Raw genomic sequence first — 20,084 nt, 5'->3', positions numbered from 1 at the left:
TGAGTCCACACGGTCTGTAACTAGTCTTCTCTTGCCATTGCTCAAGTAATGGGTTAAGGAATGGACAGTTTTATCTGTGAAGATACAGAAACCCTTGTGTGTGTTGACAATGAGAAAATATGTTTGGTGTTAGCGTAACAGCAAGGAAAAAACAAATGAGTATGTGTAATACACTGCAATGTGTAGAAACATCCACAAATAAAAACTTCGGGAAAACACATAATAATCTTAGGCTAACTTTGGTGTTGCGACTTTTCTAATGACCGAACATCGATTTTGTTTTACAATAAATTCATTGCAGTTGTTGAAATGTTATTTTAACTCACTGCTTCACATAACCACTCATAGACTGAACCTGATTCTTATTTTCTAACCATAGGAAGGAAGCATATGCAAGGGGGGAAGTTTGCCTTCAATCTTGTGAGAACATAGTAGCCATCTGTAAAAGGCTTTTGTCTCACTGGCTTTTTTAAAATAGTTGAACACCAATAAATTATGTCCCTAGTTAATTCTCTTCACACTTTGTGACAATAAATCTTTAACGTGAGCTAGAAATCTCTGTCACTGACCCGCAAAGGAAACTGGAAAACCTAAAAAAAAAAAAAAAAAAAAAGATGCTCGTTCTAAGATCTGCCCAATTTTAGAGCCTCAGGATATTGAAGTCAGTTTTCCTTTAACATAGGTTTTATATAAATTTATTGAAATATCTTTCCAGGTATATAATGTAACTGTTTATTTAGATAAGTTAATAGGTAGAACATCTTTTATACATTAATTAAACTGTTTTGCATACAGGAGATGCATTATCAATTCTGTGTCACTTATTGCTAATGTAATATAGTTACCATTGCTATGAAGATGCAGGATTATTCCCTAAAGCTCTTGTTATACCTTGCTTTGAGATATTTAAAGTAGCATTCTTAGATTTTTTTTTCTTAGTCTTTCTTTTTTCTTATACTTTCAGCTCTGGCTCTTCCAGCAAACCAACAGGAGCTGATTCTACACACAAAGTCCCAGTGGTCATGTTGGAGCCAATCCGAATAAAACAAGAAAACAGTGGACCACCTGAAAATTATGATTTTCCTGTTGTTATAGTGAAGCAAGAATCAGATGAAGAATCTAGGCCTCAAAATGTAATTATATTATGATTGCAATACTATTTCTATTTGAGGGGTATAAGAGGAACTTTTAAATAGCTCATAGGAAATAAAAAGCAAGGAAATAGTCTGAAGGTTGCAGAATTTGAGGAAATCTCTCAGTAAATTAAAACAAAAACATGGATGGAAAACAGAAGATTCTAAAAGCCTCCAGAGGAAAAAACATCTTATTTAATGGATTAGACATCGTAATGTCACCACATCCTCAGCACACACTCAAAGCTGGAAGACAGTAGAGAAATAGCGGACTTGAGAGGACAGGTATTTTGTAGCCAGGATTTTGTACCCAGGCAAATTATCAACTATGTGTAAAGATTAAATATTTTTAGACATGCATGGAGAGTCTCAAAATTGTAATTCCATGCACTAATTCTCTGGAAGATACTTGAGGATATGCTTCATCAAAAATGAAGTAAACCAAGAAAGAGGAAGCCATAGGATCCCAGAAATGGCATCTAATATAGAAGAAAGGCAGAGACGGGGTAGCGAGTCCCCAGCACAGTAGCTCCGCCAGGACCCCCCTGTAGAAGGAGGATGGAAGACTCTGCCAGGGCTATGTTTCAGGGGAGAATAATGTTTTGACAATATTGAGAAGCAGCTTAAAGCCCTGTTGGAGACAGAATGACTTCAAGATAGACATCTAGAAAGAGAGATAAGTGGATGATTGACTCATAAGAAAAACAAAAAGATGAAAAAGGAAGTGCAGTAACCATACATTTTGTGGTTATGCAATAAACAGTATTTATATGTAGTCATCATGATGTGAACAAATACCTTAATACAAATTTACCTAAAATATAAACCTATACCTAAATATAACCTAAACATGCATTTTGACCAAAATTGATTTTTCGGAATACTTAACCAGTACAGAAGTGTTATTGACCAGTGGGAATTGATGCTGGCTATAAACAATTAAACTGGCACCCACCAACAAAGGAAACCAGTGCTTAATGAAACTGTGTTAAGAGGATGTTATGAATGGGTGTATAAGTGTGGGTAAGGAGGGTGTGGAGAGCCAGGAAGGAAGAAATGTAATCTCCCATTCTAGGGGAAATATGTATATTTAAAACTGAAAATATATTTCAAATTGAAAGCCTGAGAATTATAATATAACCCTATATACCCTGTTATTTAGAAATATAGAAGTAATTAGCAGAAGAAAAAGCTAAATAATTTGGAAATAATTGCCTCTAAGGAATGATGTCATATACCCATGCTTTTAACTAAATCTCCATTTATTACTTCAGATTTTAAAACTATTTAATGATATAATAGATTCTGTTATTAATTTGGAGTTTTCACCATCCTAGGTTCATTAATGGCTCTTAGAGGAGTGAAATTACTTCTAAGGGTTTAAAGCAGTATACCTTTTTATTTTATTTATTTATTTATTTATGTCTTTTTAGGGCTGCACCCAAGGCACATGGAGGTTCTCAGGCTAGGGGTCCCATCGGAGCTGTAGCCACCAGCCTGTGCCACAGCCCCAGCAACACCAGATCTGAGCCATGTCTGTGACCTACACCACAGCTCGAGGCAACACTGGATCCTTTTCCCATTGGCCAGGATAGGAATTCCACCTTTTTATGAATGACAAAAAAATTTACAATAGGCATGTTTTGTGTTTAGGTAATTGGAATTAACAGTTATTATAAGGCGTATTTACAGCTCATGTGAATGACTTCTGTACTACCCCCCTATTCTTCCACTTCTTAACCATCAGCAGATCCAAACGTTTTTCTTCTGTGTTTTCCATACCTCCTCACTGTTGCTGATCTGTTCTGAAGATATTTTTCAGTTGCGGCCCCTGTCTGTACCATTAGGGACAGTTAGCTGTAAGCATGTTCTGGTCTCATGCAGAGTCACACATTGCTTTGAACGAGCCGGGGGCTTAGGAGTGAGCGGTCTGCTGTCCAGAAGCGTAGTCATGCTCAGAAAACAAGAGCATGCCCATTTCAGAAATGCACACATGGGTGTTCCCTCTTGCCTTTGCAGACCAACTATCCAAGAAGCATACTTACGTCCCTGCTCTTGAATAGCAGTCAGAGCTCTGCTTCTGAGGAGTCTGTGCTAAGATCAGACGCCCCTGATAGCACAGGAGATCAACCTGGGCTTCACCAGGAAACTTCCTCCACTGGCAAGTCAGAGTGGCTGGATGCCTCCCAGAAGTCCCCCCTTCTTGTTGGAGAGACAAGGAAAGAGGACGACCCCAATGAGGACTGGTGTGCAGTGTGTCAGAACGGAGGGGAACTCCTGTGCTGTGAGAAGTGTCCCAAAGTATTCCACCTGTCTTGTCACGTGCCCACGCTGGCAAATTTTCCGAGGTAAGAGAGCTCTTGCTTCTCTTTCTTCTGTACCTTCTCTCACTATAATAACCACAATAAAGTTTTGATGAGCAGTGTAACATAAAAACCCTGTAAAAAAAAAAAAAGCAAGTCTATGTGGCATAAATTCATACTCCAAAATTTTTCAACATACAGTTTCCCATCCCCAGTACTTCTCTCAAAAACCTACTCTGTTTTGACAAGAAAAAACAACAAAAACAAAAACTGGCCCTTTTAAAGGGGGTTACGTTACCATAGAGAACAATGGTCCTTATGCACAGCAACTGCCATAGTTTAGTGCATGCCAGGCATTGAGCTGTGTTATTATATCCTTGTGGTTTGTTTTTGTTTTTTTTGTTTTTTTTCTTTCTTTTTTTTTTTTTTTTTAAATGGCTGCTCTTGCAGCATATGGAACTTCCTGGGCCAGGGACCGAATCGGAGCCGCAGCTGTGACCTCCACCACCGCCGTCAGATTCGTAACCTGCTGCACCACCGCGGAACTCCACAGATAGACGCTGTGACATGAAGAAGATCCACTGGGTTGACCTTTTAGTTCTTTCAAGGCTGCACTTTTAAGAATTTACGTTATAATTTCAAAGTTATGACAGTAGAACCAAGAGCGCTTCTTTTTCTTGGAAAAAGAGCTTGTCACTTGTGCCTCACATCACCCATAGATTAATGTGTGTGTTCACTTGTGTTGTTTACTTCGTGTATGTATTTCATGCCTCCTTAACTAGACTAACATTTACCACTTCAGCTCTTGTGTTGTGCTTCTGCTGTTAAGCTCTCAGCATGGTGCCATGTACATCGTGTGTATGTGGTAAATCCTCAGGGCTTAAAATTTATGCCAAACAAGTAATGGTGTATCATGGATGCCGTGGAGGAGGTGGGATTAGGGAGAAGGTGAAGACAGAAATGATGCATTAAGAACTCAGTCAAATGCTTTATCCCCAACAGTGGAGAGTGGATTTGCACTTTCTGCCGAGACTTATCCAAACCAGAAGTTGAGTATGATTGTGATGCTCCCAGTCACAACTCAGAAAAAAAGAAAACTGAAGGCCTTGTTAAACTAACACCAATAGATAAAAGGGTAAGTTTCCAACCCAGACTATTAAACAGTCGTTTTGGTTAGATGCACCATTGTAATTGAGATGTGCTTTCATCAAAGAAGTGTACCTTCAATCAAATTTTATACTGACTTCTTTTTTCTTTAGTCCTTTCTTCTCACACACACATACACAAAAGAATCTTAAGTAGTGGCAGATTGTAACTTTTTTAATTAAATAAAATCACAGTGCTATATATACATTTTCTAGAAGCTTAAAATACTATAATTGAACAGGGTACTTCATGTGGTCTGGACTTTAAAGTTTAGTCCACTTCAGTAAATTTTGGTTTTATTTTCTGCTACAGTTATATTTTCTTCCTCAAAATTTGTTAAGAATTGGCACCATGGAGTTCCCGTTGTGGCTCAGCGGTTAGTACACCTGACTGTTACCCATGAGAATGCAGGTTTGATCCCTGGCCTCACTCAATGGGTTAAGGATCCGGTGTTACCATGAGCTGTGGGGCAGGTCGCACATGCAGCTTGGATCCCAAATTGCTGTGGCTCTGGCGTGGGCCGGTGGCTGTAGCTCCAACTGGACCCCTAGTCTGGGAACCTCCGTATGCCGAGGGTATGGCCATAAAAGACTAAAGAATTGGCCTTTTCTGTTTACTTTTCTTGGAAATGGGAAAATTCTTTCACCAAGTGGTACTAGGCTTATACCTCTAAGCCAGCTAATGTTTAATTTAGGTAACATTTAAAGGTACAGTTATGATGACGACTGTTTTATCACTAAAGAAGCTCCTTTGCTCAGTTACTAAGTAGAACAATCAGTGTGAATGTTGTCGTGCAGGAGAGGGCTGAAACGTGCACTACCACTGCTACCCTGCTTACTCGGGTAAACTGAGAAGCAGTGAAGTCAGAGCGTGCATGATAGAACCATCCGCCTTCGGAGAGGGGCCTTAGGACCCAACACGCCGTGGAAAGGGCTCCAGCTCTGGGTGGTCTTCTTTTATTGACGGCGAATAATTCAATACACAAATTGGAGAGATACGTGGAAATTTATTTTTAAGGAACTTAAAGGTTTCTAGTGATAACTGCTTTTGTTCTATAATTATAGGGACTGCTCTCATGTTTTCACATACACCCCAGAATATTAAACAGTACACTGCAAGGAATGATTGGAAAAGACATCAAAGGGAGTTTTCATTGTGGCAGTGGGTCATGAACCCAACTTAGTATCCATAAGGATGTGGGTTCGATCCGTGGCCTCTCTCAGTGGCTTCAGGATCTGCTGCTGCCATGGGCTGTGGTGTAGGCCAGTCATTGCAGCTCGATTCGTCCCCTAGCTCAGGAATTTCCATATGCTGCAGGCACAGCCCTAAAAAGCAAAAAAATAATAAATAAACAGAAAGACAAAAAAAGTGAAATTGATAATAATTCAAATAACAAGTTTAATTCCACTAAAATCACATAATGAAGTAGGATGTTATGAAAATTCACTAACCAAAGGAAAATAGGTATAAGGCCTCCATAAAAAAGGAGACGACACCACAGCTCCAAGTATCAGTATTTTTCTTACATTCATCTAGTTTTAATTTTTATTCAGGTATTTTGACCTGTAACAACAAAAATTTAGTTGTGACTTCATTATCTCATTGTATTTTCATTTTCTTTCTTTCTTTTTGTTGCTTAGAAGTGTGAACGTCTACTTCTGTTTCTTTACTGCCATGAAATGAGCCTGGCTTTTCAAGACCCAGTTCCTCTAACTGTAAGTATTAATGTCATTTTGTGCATTTTTGCACAGTGGGGTGATTTTTCTGAAATTTGATTTGAAAATCTAGTTTCTGTTTCAGTAGTAAGTTTCTTACATTAATCCAAACTGTAAAGCTTATTAATAGATACTGAATGCTTTGATCTTAAATACATTTTAATGTTAACAAAGTGGCTCAAAACTTCGTTTCTCATATAATCTTTCTTTTCATCTCATGTATTTTACCTGCTATTCTCTGGGATGCTTTCTATCGTTTCTGTCTCAGGAGTTTTACATACATGTCCTAAGCTGTTGGGAAAAAAAACTTTGTATTTCAGATAAAGATCCCCTGCCTCAAAGTTCTCTGTACACATTTGAGTTTATAGGTCCAAACTTCAAGCAATAAATAGACTTTTTTTTTTTTTTTTTTTTTGGTCTTTTTGCCTTTTCTTGGGCCGCTCCCGCGGCATATGGAGGTTCCCAGGCTAGGGGTCTAATCGGAGCTGTAGCCGCCAGCCTATGCCAGAGCCACAGCAATTCGGGATCCGAGCCGCATCTGCAGCCTGCATCACAGCTCACGGCAACGCCGGATCGTTAACCCACTGAGCAAGGCCAGGGATCGAACCCGCAACCTCATGGTTCCTAGTCGGATTCGTTAACCACTGTGCCACGATGGGAACTCCTAGACTTTTAACAGTAGAAGAAGAGAGGTGTATTTGTGTGTGTGTGTGTGTATGTGTTTACCATTGACTTCAAAAGGCTTCGTAGTTGAAGTTTGATGTGACTTTAATGCATAGTCTCATTATAATGGTGCTAGTAAGGGCCTGCTACTCAAAATGTGTTGTTCTATTCTCTGATGTCTGAAATTCCTTTTAAAAATTAATAGATGTACAGTTCAATAAATTTTAAAAATTTTATGCAAAATTAAAATTTCTTGAAAACAAGTTTTGAGAACTTGAGATAGGAAAAATCAATACAGTTAACTCTTAATTAGAACAGTGAGGAGGTTGGGGCACCAGCTCTGCATGATTAGAAAGCGGCATGTAACCTTGCATCCGGGCCTTTCCGTTTGCAGAATCAGCCCACCATGGATCAGGTAGTGCTATAGTGTGAGTTTAGTGAAAAAAAATCAATGCATACATGTGCCTGCAGAGTTCGAGGCTCCACTGTAAGTCGTTTTTAGGGGGAAGGGCCTGTTGTACTCAAAACAGGCAGGGCAAAAGTAGGTCAGTAAAACTTTATTCACTTAAAAATTTAACCTAAGGTTTGGCGCTCTTTATGGTGTTAGCTTACAGTTAACATTTGGTATTAATAACAGCAACAGCAAAGTAGCCCCCTTTTTTCTTAATATATATCATCTCAGTCTATACATCATCCTGTGGGACTGGTGGAATTAGTCCTATTTGAAATATGAAGGAACAGTTTCAGTGACATGAAGTAACTCATTAAGTCGTACCCTATTGAGTAGCAGAGCTGGGGTTCAGAAAGCTCACTTGCTGAACACTTGGAACAAGAACATGTCAAATCTTACTAGAAGTAATGCTTTTTCTAGTGATTGCTTTTTGTTTAATAATGATGAAGAATAATAAGAGGGAAATGCGGTAAGTTTTTTTCATTAGAAATAACTCATAGGAGTTCCCGTCGTGGCGCAGTGGATAACGAATCCGACTAGGAACCATGAGGTGCGGGTTCGGTCCCTGCCCTTGCTCAGTGGGTTAACGATTCGGCGTTGCTGTGAGCTGTGGTGTAGGTCGCAGACGCAGCTCGGATCCTTCATTGCTGTGGCTCTGGCTTAGGCTGGCGGCTACAGCTCCAATTAGACCCCTCGCCTGGGAATTTCCATATGCCACAGGAGCGGCCCAAGAAATGGCAAAAAGACAAAAAAAATAAATAAATAAAAAGGAATAACTAATAAAAAATTTGGGTGGGGTTTTCGGGGTTGTTGTTTTGGTTTTTTGTTTTGTTTTGTTTTCTTTTCTTTTTTCTTTTTGGTCTTTTTACAGCCACACCCATGACATAGGTAAGTTCCCAGGCCGGGGGTCAGAGCTGTAGCTGCCAGCGACAATCACACCACCACCAAATCCTTATCTCACTGAGTGAGGCTGCATCCTTGTGGATACTAGTTGGGTTCATTACCGCTGAGGCACCATGGGAACTCCTGGGGAGAATTTTTGATGAAAGCGACACAAAACATTTATCAGTGTGTGGAAGCCTGTAGGCATTTGTAAATTTTGTTGAATAGATTGCCTTGTCAATGACAAAATAGAACAGAGAAAAGCAGTGAGAAAAATAAGAATTTTATGCTACTTCTTATAGAATTTATTTAGGACCAGGTAGAATTTAGTTATTTATTACAGCATCTCATTTCTTTTGAAAGGTGCCTGATTATTATAAAATAATTAAAAACCCAATGGACTTGTCAACCATCAAGAAAAGACTACAGGAAGATTATTCCATGTATACAAAGCCTGAAGATTTTGTAGCTGATTTTAGATTGATCTTTCAAAACTGTGCCGAATTCAATGAGGTGAGAAGGAAGAATAATAATAGCAATGTGAGAGTAACACTAAACCAAATAGCTTATCAGCAACCAAGATCAAGATACTATCATTGGTAGCGTATTATTTCCAAAGTTCAAGTCTGTCAGGGAGTGAAAGAGGCAATTAGGAAGATTTTATCCGCATGTATATTCGAAGGTTTATTATGTGGTGAAGGGAAATGCGAATTACAGCTGACAGCTTGAAACCAGCTTAGAAAATATTGGTTCTAAACCAAAAGTATTCTTTGTCATTCTCATTATCACCTTTATTTCTTGAAATATGGCACTTTCAAACTTTAGTCTTTGTGATGTTGATATTGAAATGTGGAATAAGTTCTTAAGAATTTTCCCCAAAACTTTGTCATCAGTCAGTTTATCAGTCAGACTTACAGCCTTTTGCTGATTTTGGGGGGGGGGGTGAGGGGGTTGGTTCTGTGTTAGTCTCTCATTCCAGAGTTCCACATTTCATTTGATCTGTTCTTAAAAATACCTGTTACTTGATTCTGTGATGATGGTGTCTCTTTGATCTCTCTTTGGTAATCTCCGACTACCACCCCTCGTAGAATAATCCAGATGAGTCAAGGCCTTTTATTTACTTTTTATCTGATCTTCTCTAGACTTTGTCTAGCTCCTGACTGTCATTTACTTTATAGCAATACTGTACATACACATTTTCCCCAAAACACTCCACTGGCATTTGTAGTCTTGAGTTAAAAGGGAACAAAAATGGGAGAAATCTACTACTTTTATTGATTATCTACAGATTTTTCTAAATAATATTTTTGCTTTTATTCAACAGCCTGATTCAGAAGTAGCCAATGCCGGTATAAAACTTGAAAGCTATTTTGAAGAACTTCTGAAGAACCTTTACCCGGAAAAAAAGTTTCCCAAACTAGAATTCAGGAATGAATCAGAAGATAATAAATTTAGTGACGACTCAGATGATGACTTTGTACAGCCCCGGAAGAAACGCCTCAAAAGCATAGAAGAACGCCAGTTGCTTAAATAAGCAGCACCACTGGCCCATGCTGGTTTTTAGATTTTTGTCAGTAATTTAACATCATTACCAAGAAGAGTTTGTGACCACTCTTTAAGTTTTTGATGTTTGCTAGACTTGATTTTCTTAATAACCCATTTCTTTTAACCTTACAAGAAAGAACAAAGAAGAGGAAGGAAGGAAAAGGAAGAAAGAAAGAAGCATCAGCAACAAAAGACATTTTCCCCACGTATTGGATTTCAAACTGCAGTCTGGAGCGATAGCTATTCTAGAAAGGAAATAGATGTTGTATGAACTCTAAATTGAAAGTTTAATGGCTTGGATGTGTGCATTAACCCATTTTTAGAAAATACCACTACCCATTAATTATGGACCAACCCATGAGTTAGGTGTACTGTACTTGAGAGCAGTACTCCATGAATGTGAGTGGTAAGAAAGAGTTCTATCCTAGAATGCCCACTGGTGCAACGAAAAAGTAGATTAGATGCTACTACGAAGCACCTGATAGTATATCATGTAAGATGGCAACTGTATTAAAAAAAAAGCAGGAAAACGAATGTTTGATTTTTGTTTTTGTTTTTTTCTTGTCTCTAGAGGTGTTTGGTATAGCAGGTTTTCAAGGCCATTTTTCATACGTTTCTAAGTCTTACCTTCTGCTGTGGAAGTAAGTGTACTTGTTTGGTTTTGCTCTGTGTCTGTGTGGTTTGTTGTTTGCCTTTTAACTGTGCAGGTGACCCTTTTATAATAAGACTCAATTGTTTGCAGTATGGCTTTTAGTGGAACTTCTCAGAATTTGAAATACAGCAGTGTATGCCATATGCGATGTCAGGATTCCTCAACTTAAACCCTATTGGGCATTAAATATAAATTCCCCTGAAAGGGAATAGTTTTTGTGGTTTTCATCTGTCTTCATAATTCCGGATGAAAGTGTGTTGTAGAATTTGGGGCCAGGCAATCGGAAGGAATTAGACTGAAAAATTTTTTTCAGAAGCATTTATTTCCTATTTTTCAGAGTCAAACTGTCAAATTGAGTCTTTGATCTAACTTAATTCTGGGTTTCATTTTCGTTCTCTTAATAGAGATACAAAAGACCTGTCTTCTGAGGGCAAGTATATTCTTAATGGGTCAGAGCTACTTTAACATTCATTCATTCCCTTTACTTGTTAATGTCAAAGAAGGAGATGAGATTAAGATAGAAGAAAATTTTGTGCCACGTGCTAATCTAACATGTGACAGTAACATTTACATGTGGACTTCTTTGTTTGCCAAAGTAAACCTCTATTTATGAAACAGTAAAGGAGGAAATTTTTCTCTTTCGGCTGATAGAATTAAAATAGAGCTGACTTCGAAGAATTTTTACCCTTTGGATCATGTCATCTCTCACGAATTCAACCTAGAGGACTTGCTTTTACCCACATAGCATCATTTCCTAAAATAGACATTTGAAAGTATTCTGTGGCTAAGTCACTGGGTTTTCAGATACTGCTAGAGATAAAATGAGAAAATAACTTCTTGGCAGTAAACTTAGGTTTAGTCCACAATATATCAATCATGTATTAAATGCTTAAAACGTCTTAATTTTCAAAATCGGTTTTTCAGGGTAGTTGTTGTGGTTTTATTGTTTTGAATATGCATTTGACATTCTCCAAAGAAGTTAACAAAATTTACCGCTTATCTTTTTTTGCTCCACCATTTTTAGCACAGCAGCTATGGTAATTCTGCTAGTAAGTTTATTGTTGTTATCTTAGACTGTATTGTTCCTCTGACATTTTTTTTCTTCCGTACTTGTCTCCTGAGTTAAAGCAGGCAACACGGATCGATTTTGAGGATGATCACAAAGGGAAGTAGCACTTAACAGAGAAAAATGTGTAATTTCCTAAATGCATTTGAGCCAGAATTTCTACTAATGTACCCAGAACTTACACTGTTATTTTCAGTGCCGTATTAATCTTTCAGAGCAGTATTCTCTTTCACCTTTCTCATATTTTTGCTGAATGAAAGGCAGTTGAAACCCATCTTTCCTGTAATCAAACATTATACATATTAAAATGTTTCTCTCTCCAAATAGCAGTTTTTTAATGGTCTTTAAAACTGAAGTCCTATGACCTTATTGTAACAAGCACCTGTGTGCCCAGGTGGATCCCAGCACAGTCATCCTTAAAATAAGAGGTAAGCTATGAGTCTGACTATACCACACGCCCATTTGGAGAGCATTCTCCGGGAAAGTCAGTGCAATTCAGGCAACCTTGACCTTAAAGAACTCCAGGAGATCTCCCTCAGTATTTAAAAACCAATAGCCTTGTGTCATAGCTGCAGGACCCCCAATACTGAATGTCGTCACAGGATGAGCTGGCTATGTGGCAGCTAGAATTCACTCAGTTCAACTCATGGAAAGCTTTCTCAGGTGCCATGCATTTGATCTTTCTAGCAATGAAAAAACCCAGTACACAGCGACTTAACATGACTGTGGCCTAGGCTTAATTAGATAGTGTGTACCCTATTTGAAACACTATTGTACGTTAGCATCTGACAGTGCTAATGTATTTTGTCCTTGAACAGGCCCTGCTTATCTTTTCTGAATGGAAGTGTAGCACATTGGAAGGTGCCAAAGGGAAAATGTGCTCTTCCTTTGGTAATTTTACTTTCTTTTCCAAGTTTAGACTTTGCCAAGAATAGACCTCACATTTTACTCCTACACAGTACTATTGATGTAACATAACTTAGCAGTGCTTTCACTCTGCTTAGGATTCACTCCACAGTCCAAAGGGTGAGTGTATAGCCAATTTCTCCATTTGTGGATTTGCATTTCAAATTTCTGTGCTGCTGCAGTGTTTTAAACTTTTAAATTTGGGTTCCATGGAGAGACTAGTTAGGCAATGAAAGGAGGGGAACTATTGTTGAGGCCTGATCTACCAATGAACCTGAATCCCAAAAGTAGATTGCTGCATAGGAGCAAAAGGTTTTTAGGTTTAAACTGAAGCTGTATTTACTTTCTGCTTCTCTGTATCTGTTATGAATGAAAGAAATTGTGTGATCTCATTGACCTTTAAATTACGGACATAACTGTGAGTTCAACAATCTAACTTCTTAGGAAATAGAGGCCCTCCTTTTAAATAACCATGCATATATATATATATATATATATATATATTTTTTTTTTTTTTTTTAAGCATTTTAGAACCTCATGTAAGTTAATAGGTCATGTCTTTTATATGTATTGCCCCTTCATCTTGGGCGTGAACTTACCGAGTCATAATTCTCGTGTTGGTGGCTCATGTTCTTGAGTCAGAATAGTGCCAGTCAGTCAGACCACAGGTCTCTCCCCCATGAAGGTTTTGCTGATTGTGAAGGACATCTGAGGCAGAGGTCTTTGTGGTTATTTTTAATTTGGGGGAGTCAACTGGTGCTTTGATTTAATCAGTATCATCTATGGTGGATATAAACTGTGAATATTTTACCACAAAGAGGAATTGTTAACTGAGAAATGACTGTATGTCATGCAGTAGACTATTAACGAGTTTGAGTTTCCATGACTACCTTTGTATGCTCCTCTGTAAAACTGATACATATAGGGAAGAGCTACTAGTCCATAAATAGGAAAGCTTTTAAGAGGAAAAAAAGCCCTAACGCATGTGTTTTCACCAGGAGGTAAGTCACTGTTTCCTGCTCCCCTGAACGAACCCAACACCCTGGCAGTAGGAGAACCAAAGAGGCCATGAAAAATTCTACTTGTCTGAAGCCTGTTGGAAGAAGGGGGTGGGGGGAACACAGCAGGGAGTTTACAAGCCACTTTAAAAGTTTACCTGTGTTAATTTCACCTATAAAGTTTGGAAAGTTGTGATTCTCAGATGTTAGAACAATTTTTAAAACTTTTGTATATCAAATAGGTCTTAAATTGATGGGGGTGGGAATAGCCTTCTATTTGATTTTTAAATGAGTTTTTAAACGGAATAACAAAGTCATAATCGAGTCCTTTAAAAAACATGCTTTCTTGGACATGACAAGCTAAACATTTAGCAAAATAATTTCTTTCCTACATTTTCAAATGTGGTATGGAAGAAAGTCTATTTTAATAGCATCTAACCATGCAGGAATATACTTGTGAATTCTTCTTGTTTGTTTGTTTTGGTCTTTTTAGGGCTGCACCTGAGGCATATGGAGGTTCCTAGGCTAGGGGTCAAATCAGAGCTGTAGCTGCTGCCCTGCACTACAGCCACAGCAGTGCTGGATCCAAGCCTCGTCTGAGATGCACCACAGCTCATGGTAACACCAGATCCCTAACCCACTGAGCAAGGCCAGGGATCGAACCTGTGTTCTCACAGATGCTAGTCAGATTCATTTCTGCTGAGCCATGACAGGAACTCCGTGAAGGTGAATTCTTTACCCATGTTCTCTGCTACTTTTTAAACCAAGTCAGGTGAGCCAGAAAATTCAGTCCAGAACCAATGGCTGAAACCTGGTTGTCGTTGAGGGGAGGGGATAGAATATAAGGATCACCCAGAGTTGAGCATGTCGGGAATGTACTGACCTGAGAAGTGGTGTGTGGTCCCAAAGGAAATCGGTCTTGCTCCTTGGAAAGAAGAGGAGTGGCAACAAGCTCAGTAAGTCACCAGTTAGCATGCTTTGCTTATGATTCTGTTTCTTTAATCTGATTGCATAAGGCATTTACTAATGAAGGTGTATCTTAAGAAAGCCCAGGATCCAAAAAGTCCAAGATAAAAGGTTTTGGCATTTACATTACAGAAGGATTTTTTTTTTCTTTTTTTTTTTTTTTTTTTTTTTTGGCCACTCTAGACTGCTTTGAAGAGACAGGAATCAATCAAATTCTCTTCTATTAGAGGAACTGTTAGAGGAGTTCGGTTGTGGATCAGCAATAACGAACCCAACTAGCATCCGTAAGGACACGAGTTCAGTCCCTGGCCTCGCTCAGTGGGACAGGGGTCCAGCGTTGCTGTGAGCTGTGGTGTAGGTCACAGATGGGGCTCAGGTCCTGAATTGCTGTGGCTGTGGCCCTGCAGCTGGCTGCAGCTCCAATTCGACTCCTACCCTGGGAACTTCTGTATGCCACACCGGCATCCCTAAAAGGAAAAAAAAAAACCCAAACCCAAAAAACTATTAGATTCAGACAAAGTCAACCTCCGTCTTATTGCATAAAGCACAACATGCCTGTAGAAAGATTCCGCTTGTGTTACTTCATCACAGTGTTGTCTTTTATGAGTTCTGAAAGGTAAACCCGAAATTGGTTGACTTCCGTTTCTGCTAGTGCCTGTGCTGCTAAGGTAAGCAATGTACCAGAGTTTATAAGGGATTTTGGACATTTCTTTCAGTATTTCAGTTAAAATTATGTTGATAAAGTTGCTGTAGACCAAATGAGTGTTTTTCTAGGAAGCTTGGGTCCTAGGCAGTGCTAGGCAACATTTTAAAATATCTTAATTCAGGTGACTTCCCACAAGTATTGAAAGTTCCTGAAATCCTTGGGAAATTACTGAAGCTTGAGTTGTGTCAGTGGTCGACCGTGGTTCTCAATACTGCTATCTTTTCATTTTCATTATAAATTGCTACTAATATGATCTTTGGAGTTTTCATTTATGATATGTCACAGGTTGTTTGCCTGACCGTATACACGCAGCCAAGACATCTTTGCATCAAAAATGTTTTGACCTAAAATTTCTAAAAAGTCCACCAAGGTCTGAAAACTAATGAAATGATTAAAGACGCCAGGGTAGGTATTCCAAACAAACTGTATTTAACGTTTCATGAAGAGGGCATCTCCATTCACGAGGGTTCAGAGAACAGCAGAACAGGGAAGGCAGGCAGTTTTTACAGGGTAAAGAATAAGGAACAAGGCAAAAAGTATGGAGCCCAGAGGTCGCTTGGCGTTTGGGGGTTGGCTGACTGGATATACGACATTTCTGTCAAACAGCACTTATTGGAACATGAAAGTCGTTTAACTTTTATTTTGCTTAAGTGGCACTCCTCGAAGGAGGGGCTCCACCTTGCGCTAGAAATTTATTTCAGTAATAGCACCTTTTGTTTATTTATTTATTTTGCCTTTTCTGGGGCCGCACCCTCAGCATATGGAGGTTGCCAGGCTAGGAGTCTAATTGGAGCTGTAGCCGCCGGCCTACACCACAGCCACAGCAACGCAGGATCTGAGACGCGTCTGCGACCTACACCACAGCTCCCGGCAACACCGGATCCTTAACCCACTGAGCAAGGCCAGGGATCAAACCCGCAATCTCATGGTTCGTAGTCAGATTCGTTAACCACTGAGCCATGACGGGAACTCCCAGTAATAGCACCTTTTCATTATCGTCTTGACCATTTGAGAATTTTTGATCAAAAATGTCTGTTGTAGTGTGACTCTCGTAACCATTTCCTCTTTGGGGCTTCGTGTAACGGAAGAGATTTCAGGCTCATACTCTTGGCCTTGGTTATGTTCTTCTGTTCTCTCTGGTTGTTCTGGCCAGATGATGTGTTGGCTGGTCCGTGGCTGCATAGGTGCATGTAAAACCTTCCTGAGAACACAGCATATTAGGGCAGCAATAGTTTTTAGCATCAGAATAATGCCCATGGATTGAAGAGTGTTCCTGAGCCAGGGTTTCCATGTCCCAAACCAGCTGGAATCCATTAAGTCAAGGAATTATCTGAAAGAGGGGGACACTTCTTGAGCCAGTTGTCCTCTGTATTTTGTATAATGTATGATTGTACTTCTCCAGAAAGAGGTATCCAGTGAGCTTGTTCCAGAGAAACTGAGGCATTGGCAATCGGGGGAAATAACTCCAGGATCCCCAACATCACAGCAAGTCTAACCTTATATGTTTGGATTATACGCAGTTTTAAGGGCCTAAGGAATGTGACTAATGCAGTTCCTTTTCCATGCCAGAGCAATGCAGCCTCATAAAGACTTTGGTGGTTTACGAATTAGGAAAAGGATTTCCAGGAAAGGCAGAATCATTTTTGACCTGGTATCCTCTGAGAAAGCAGGCTGTCTTGATGTGGGCTACTGCTCTGAGGGCTCGTGTTTCCATAGGACCAGGGGTCAGAGGCTTCATCCGTTGTGCTTTGACACCTTGCAAGTCGACAGTAGTGTCTGGTCCCAAGTACTTGATCCTTTTTGCTGAAGGATCAGAGTAAAATAATAACTGTCTGTACATGACAAGACACGGTGAAAGAGCTGAGAGAGGTGTACAATCGCATATACCCACACAAATGTAACCCGAGAAGGTTAAACATCCCTTCTCATTTGACTCTGCTTCCTATTTAACGTATCAGACGAACCTAATTAGTTTTACATTTCTCTTTAAGGAGAATGAACATCTTTTGACATCTTCCAGTGGTTCTCTGGAAAATCCCGAAGTTAACTCAAGGTCAAAACCACTTCATTTAGAATTTGACTTTGGGGGAGTTTGTCAAAAACAGCCATTTAACTGAAGTGACTTCAGAGGCATAGTATGGGACTGGGAGCTTTAACATTAAGAAGACCGGGTTTTCTTAAGTAGTCAAAGGATTGGCAAAGACAACATGAAGCACAATAAATTATTGGGTAAGACACAGAAGCTTTGTTTTCTAGGCAGATTACTCAAAGAAAACACTTTACTTACAATTTCTTATTAAGACAGACCAATAATCTAAGAAAACTTTAATAGAATCCAAATTCTAATTCTGCACCAGTGTACTTTAGATGTTAAAATTCACTGGTTTTTAGAACTTAAATCCATTCCAGTCAGCCAGCTTGATCACACATAAAATTCCTTTCCAACGATTTATTTTCAGAGTTCCCGTCATGGCTCAGTGGTTAAGGAATCTGACTGGGAACCACAGGGTTGCGGTTTCGATCCTGGCCTCGCTCAGTGGATTAGGGATCCGGCATTGCTGTGAGCTGTGGTGTAGGTTGCAGACATGGCTTGGATCTGGCATTGCCTTCCAAAGAGATGTCCCTCAGTTCCTTGAAAAGACCCTTCTCAGAGGCGCTGAGAAAGAATGCGTCTTCCTCCAAGATTTTTATTGCCTAGAACCAGAATTTTTGCGATACCTGCAAGCCTTTTGAGATGAACAGGGGGTAGCTTTTGTAATTAGTGAAAAGAAAAGGTGGACTTTTTCTGGTCTTAAAAAGACTCAATGTGTAAGACAAGACAGTTAATTGGGGCTATAGGTAACATGGAGCTGGCCCACCCATCCAACTACCTTGTCTTCAGTTTGCTTCTTTCTATCAGGGAGAAGATCTTCAGCTAAGATAGGAATCACAAGATTCCTATGTTCTAGACTTAGGGTTGTTTGGAATATATTTTCCTCCCCTCTGGATACACAGTTTTATTTTTAGCTTAGAGGAGAGAGGACCTAAACAGTTTCTATATAACTGAGTATCAGCCTCCCCGTAGGCTAATTTCTGACCATTAAATATTTGGGGGGGGGGCATACCTGTGGCATCTGGAGGTTCCCAGGCTAGGGATCCAATCAGAGATGCTGCTGGCCTACACCACAGCCACAGCCACATCAGATCTGAGCCATGTCTGTGACCTACACCACAGCTCCTGGCAACACCAGATGTTGACCCACTGAGTGAGGCCAGGGATCAAACCTGAAACTTTATGGTTCCTAATTGGATTTGTTTCTGCTGCACCACAACAGGAAGTCCCTGAGCATTAAATTTTTTAAAATTCTGTTCAAATACCTTGTCAAGTTTCAATCTGGACAAATGGTAACTATTGCTGGCAGTATTGAACAACTCCCAAAGATACTACCCTCCCAAGATCCAGGGCGAGTCCCAAAGGTAGCCAAGAGAGGGAAGTACTTAGACCCTTCTGAGAGCTGGCAACAGTTGGTACTCAGCTAGCTGCAAATGGGATGCAGCGGACACTTTTGTCAGACCATATTTTGGGGCCTGATGCTTGAGCCGGGAGAGAAAGGATCAATGGCTGCTGGCTTCCCAAAACCATATTTTCAAGAGCCTGAATTGAGAAGGGAAAGGATGTGAAATTGCTCTTTAGACCCAAGAACTACAGGGATCAAGAAGAGCTGACTCTGTAGGAAGTCTCACTTTGGGCTGGCTGTGCCAGCCTTGCCAGGAGCCCATTCTGTAGACACCCATGAGTGGGGTTCCCAATACGTCTGGTATCTACCACAATTGGACAGAGTTTTCTGTTAGTTTTTAGTTTCTCCTTGGCTAGAGATAGGAGTACTTACAGGGGTGTTCAGGGTGGGCAGGGGGAGCAGATTTGTCTTGGAACTGCAGCAATTTTAAAACAGTTTTAAAGTTATGTTGGATCTTTGGTTTTGATCTTGTCTCTTTACTGTGGAAAGGCAGTTCAATTAAGAGGAGGAATAGACAGTGATAGAGAAGAACTGTTAAGAGTTACATCAGTCTTGTTTTGTGTTTAAATTTTTCATTAGGCTTTGCATTGACTCTTTCAATGAAATTATTTTGAAATTTTGGAGGCTTTTGTGTGTTTTTATGTGTTTTTTGGGTCTTTTTAGGGCCACACCTTCGGCATATGGAGGTTCCCAGGCTAGGGGTCAAATCGGAGCTGTAGCTGCTGCCCTATGCCACAGCCACAGCCACGCCAGATCCAAACCCATGTCTGCAGCCTACACCACAGCTCACGGCAACGCTGGACCCTTAACCCACTGATCGAGGCCAGGGATTGAACCTGCGTCCTCATAAATGCTAGTCAGATTCGTTTCCTCTGAGCCACGACAGGAACACCTGAATTTCGGAGCCTTTTGGAGGCTTCTGCATACCAATTAGAATCGGTATCTCATTTTGGTTGTTGATTTGGGAACTCTTACTTTGAAGTGCAGTGTCTAATTGGAATGTTCCCACAATGGCCATTGTGATGTTAGGTTGTCTTCGTGAAATTTTGCCGCTTTTTTTGTAGATACCCACAGCGTCCAGTACCACAATGGTTACACAAAATAAGCAGGTGTGCTGGAAGGCAGAGTGCTCAATTGTCCACCTTCCTGTTTCTTAGCTAAATCTTGGTGTCTGGGAGCCAATTTAATACCGAAGAGGGATGTTCTGTTAGGTTGGTGATATTGTTGTATTTTACAGTATACCTCATTGCACAGAACCTTTTTTTTTTTTTTTTTTTTTTTTTGAGATTGGCAGGTGGTCCAGTGTCAGTCTAACCCATTCCATGACCACCTCAGCACAGGAGCCTTAGATTTCGGTGGCACATGTTCTTAAATCTTTGGAGTGCTTTAACTATGCCCACCAGTCTTGCAGCTTTGGCTTCCAGATTCCCATTAGCAGTTGATCTATTTAATCCT

General features: G+C 39.9%; 1 protein-coding gene across 4 annotated transcripts in view; it reads left to right on the top strand.

Moving 5' to 3' along the window:
* Positions 1-11,877, top strand: part of TRIM24 (tripartite motif containing 24) — a 96,545-nt gene extending 84,668 nt beyond the window's left edge. For all 4 annotated transcript variants that reach the window (XM_021079187.1, XM_021079186.1, XM_021079188.1 and 1 more), the window contains 6 exons: positions 965-1,133; positions 3,153-3,481; positions 4,439-4,571; positions 6,223-6,297; positions 8,657-8,806; positions 9,618-11,877. In XM_021079187.1, coding sequence (XP_020934846.1) covers positions 965-1,133; positions 3,153-3,481; positions 4,439-4,571; positions 6,223-6,297; positions 8,657-8,806; positions 9,618-9,827 — 1,066 coding nt within the window. In that variant the 3' untranslated portion in view covers positions 9,828-11,877. The remainder of the gene's footprint in view (positions 1-964; positions 1,134-3,152; positions 3,482-4,438; positions 4,572-6,222; positions 6,298-8,656; positions 8,807-9,617) is intronic.

Source organism: Sus scrofa, chromosome 18 (assembly GCF_000003025.6).
Source record: "Sus scrofa isolate TJ Tabasco breed Duroc chromosome 18, Sscrofa11.1, whole genome shotgun sequence".
Lineage (NCBI taxonomy): Eukaryota > Metazoa > Chordata > Mammalia > Artiodactyla > Suidae > Sus > Sus scrofa.
This window is presented reverse-complemented; position numbering and strand designations above follow the sequence as displayed.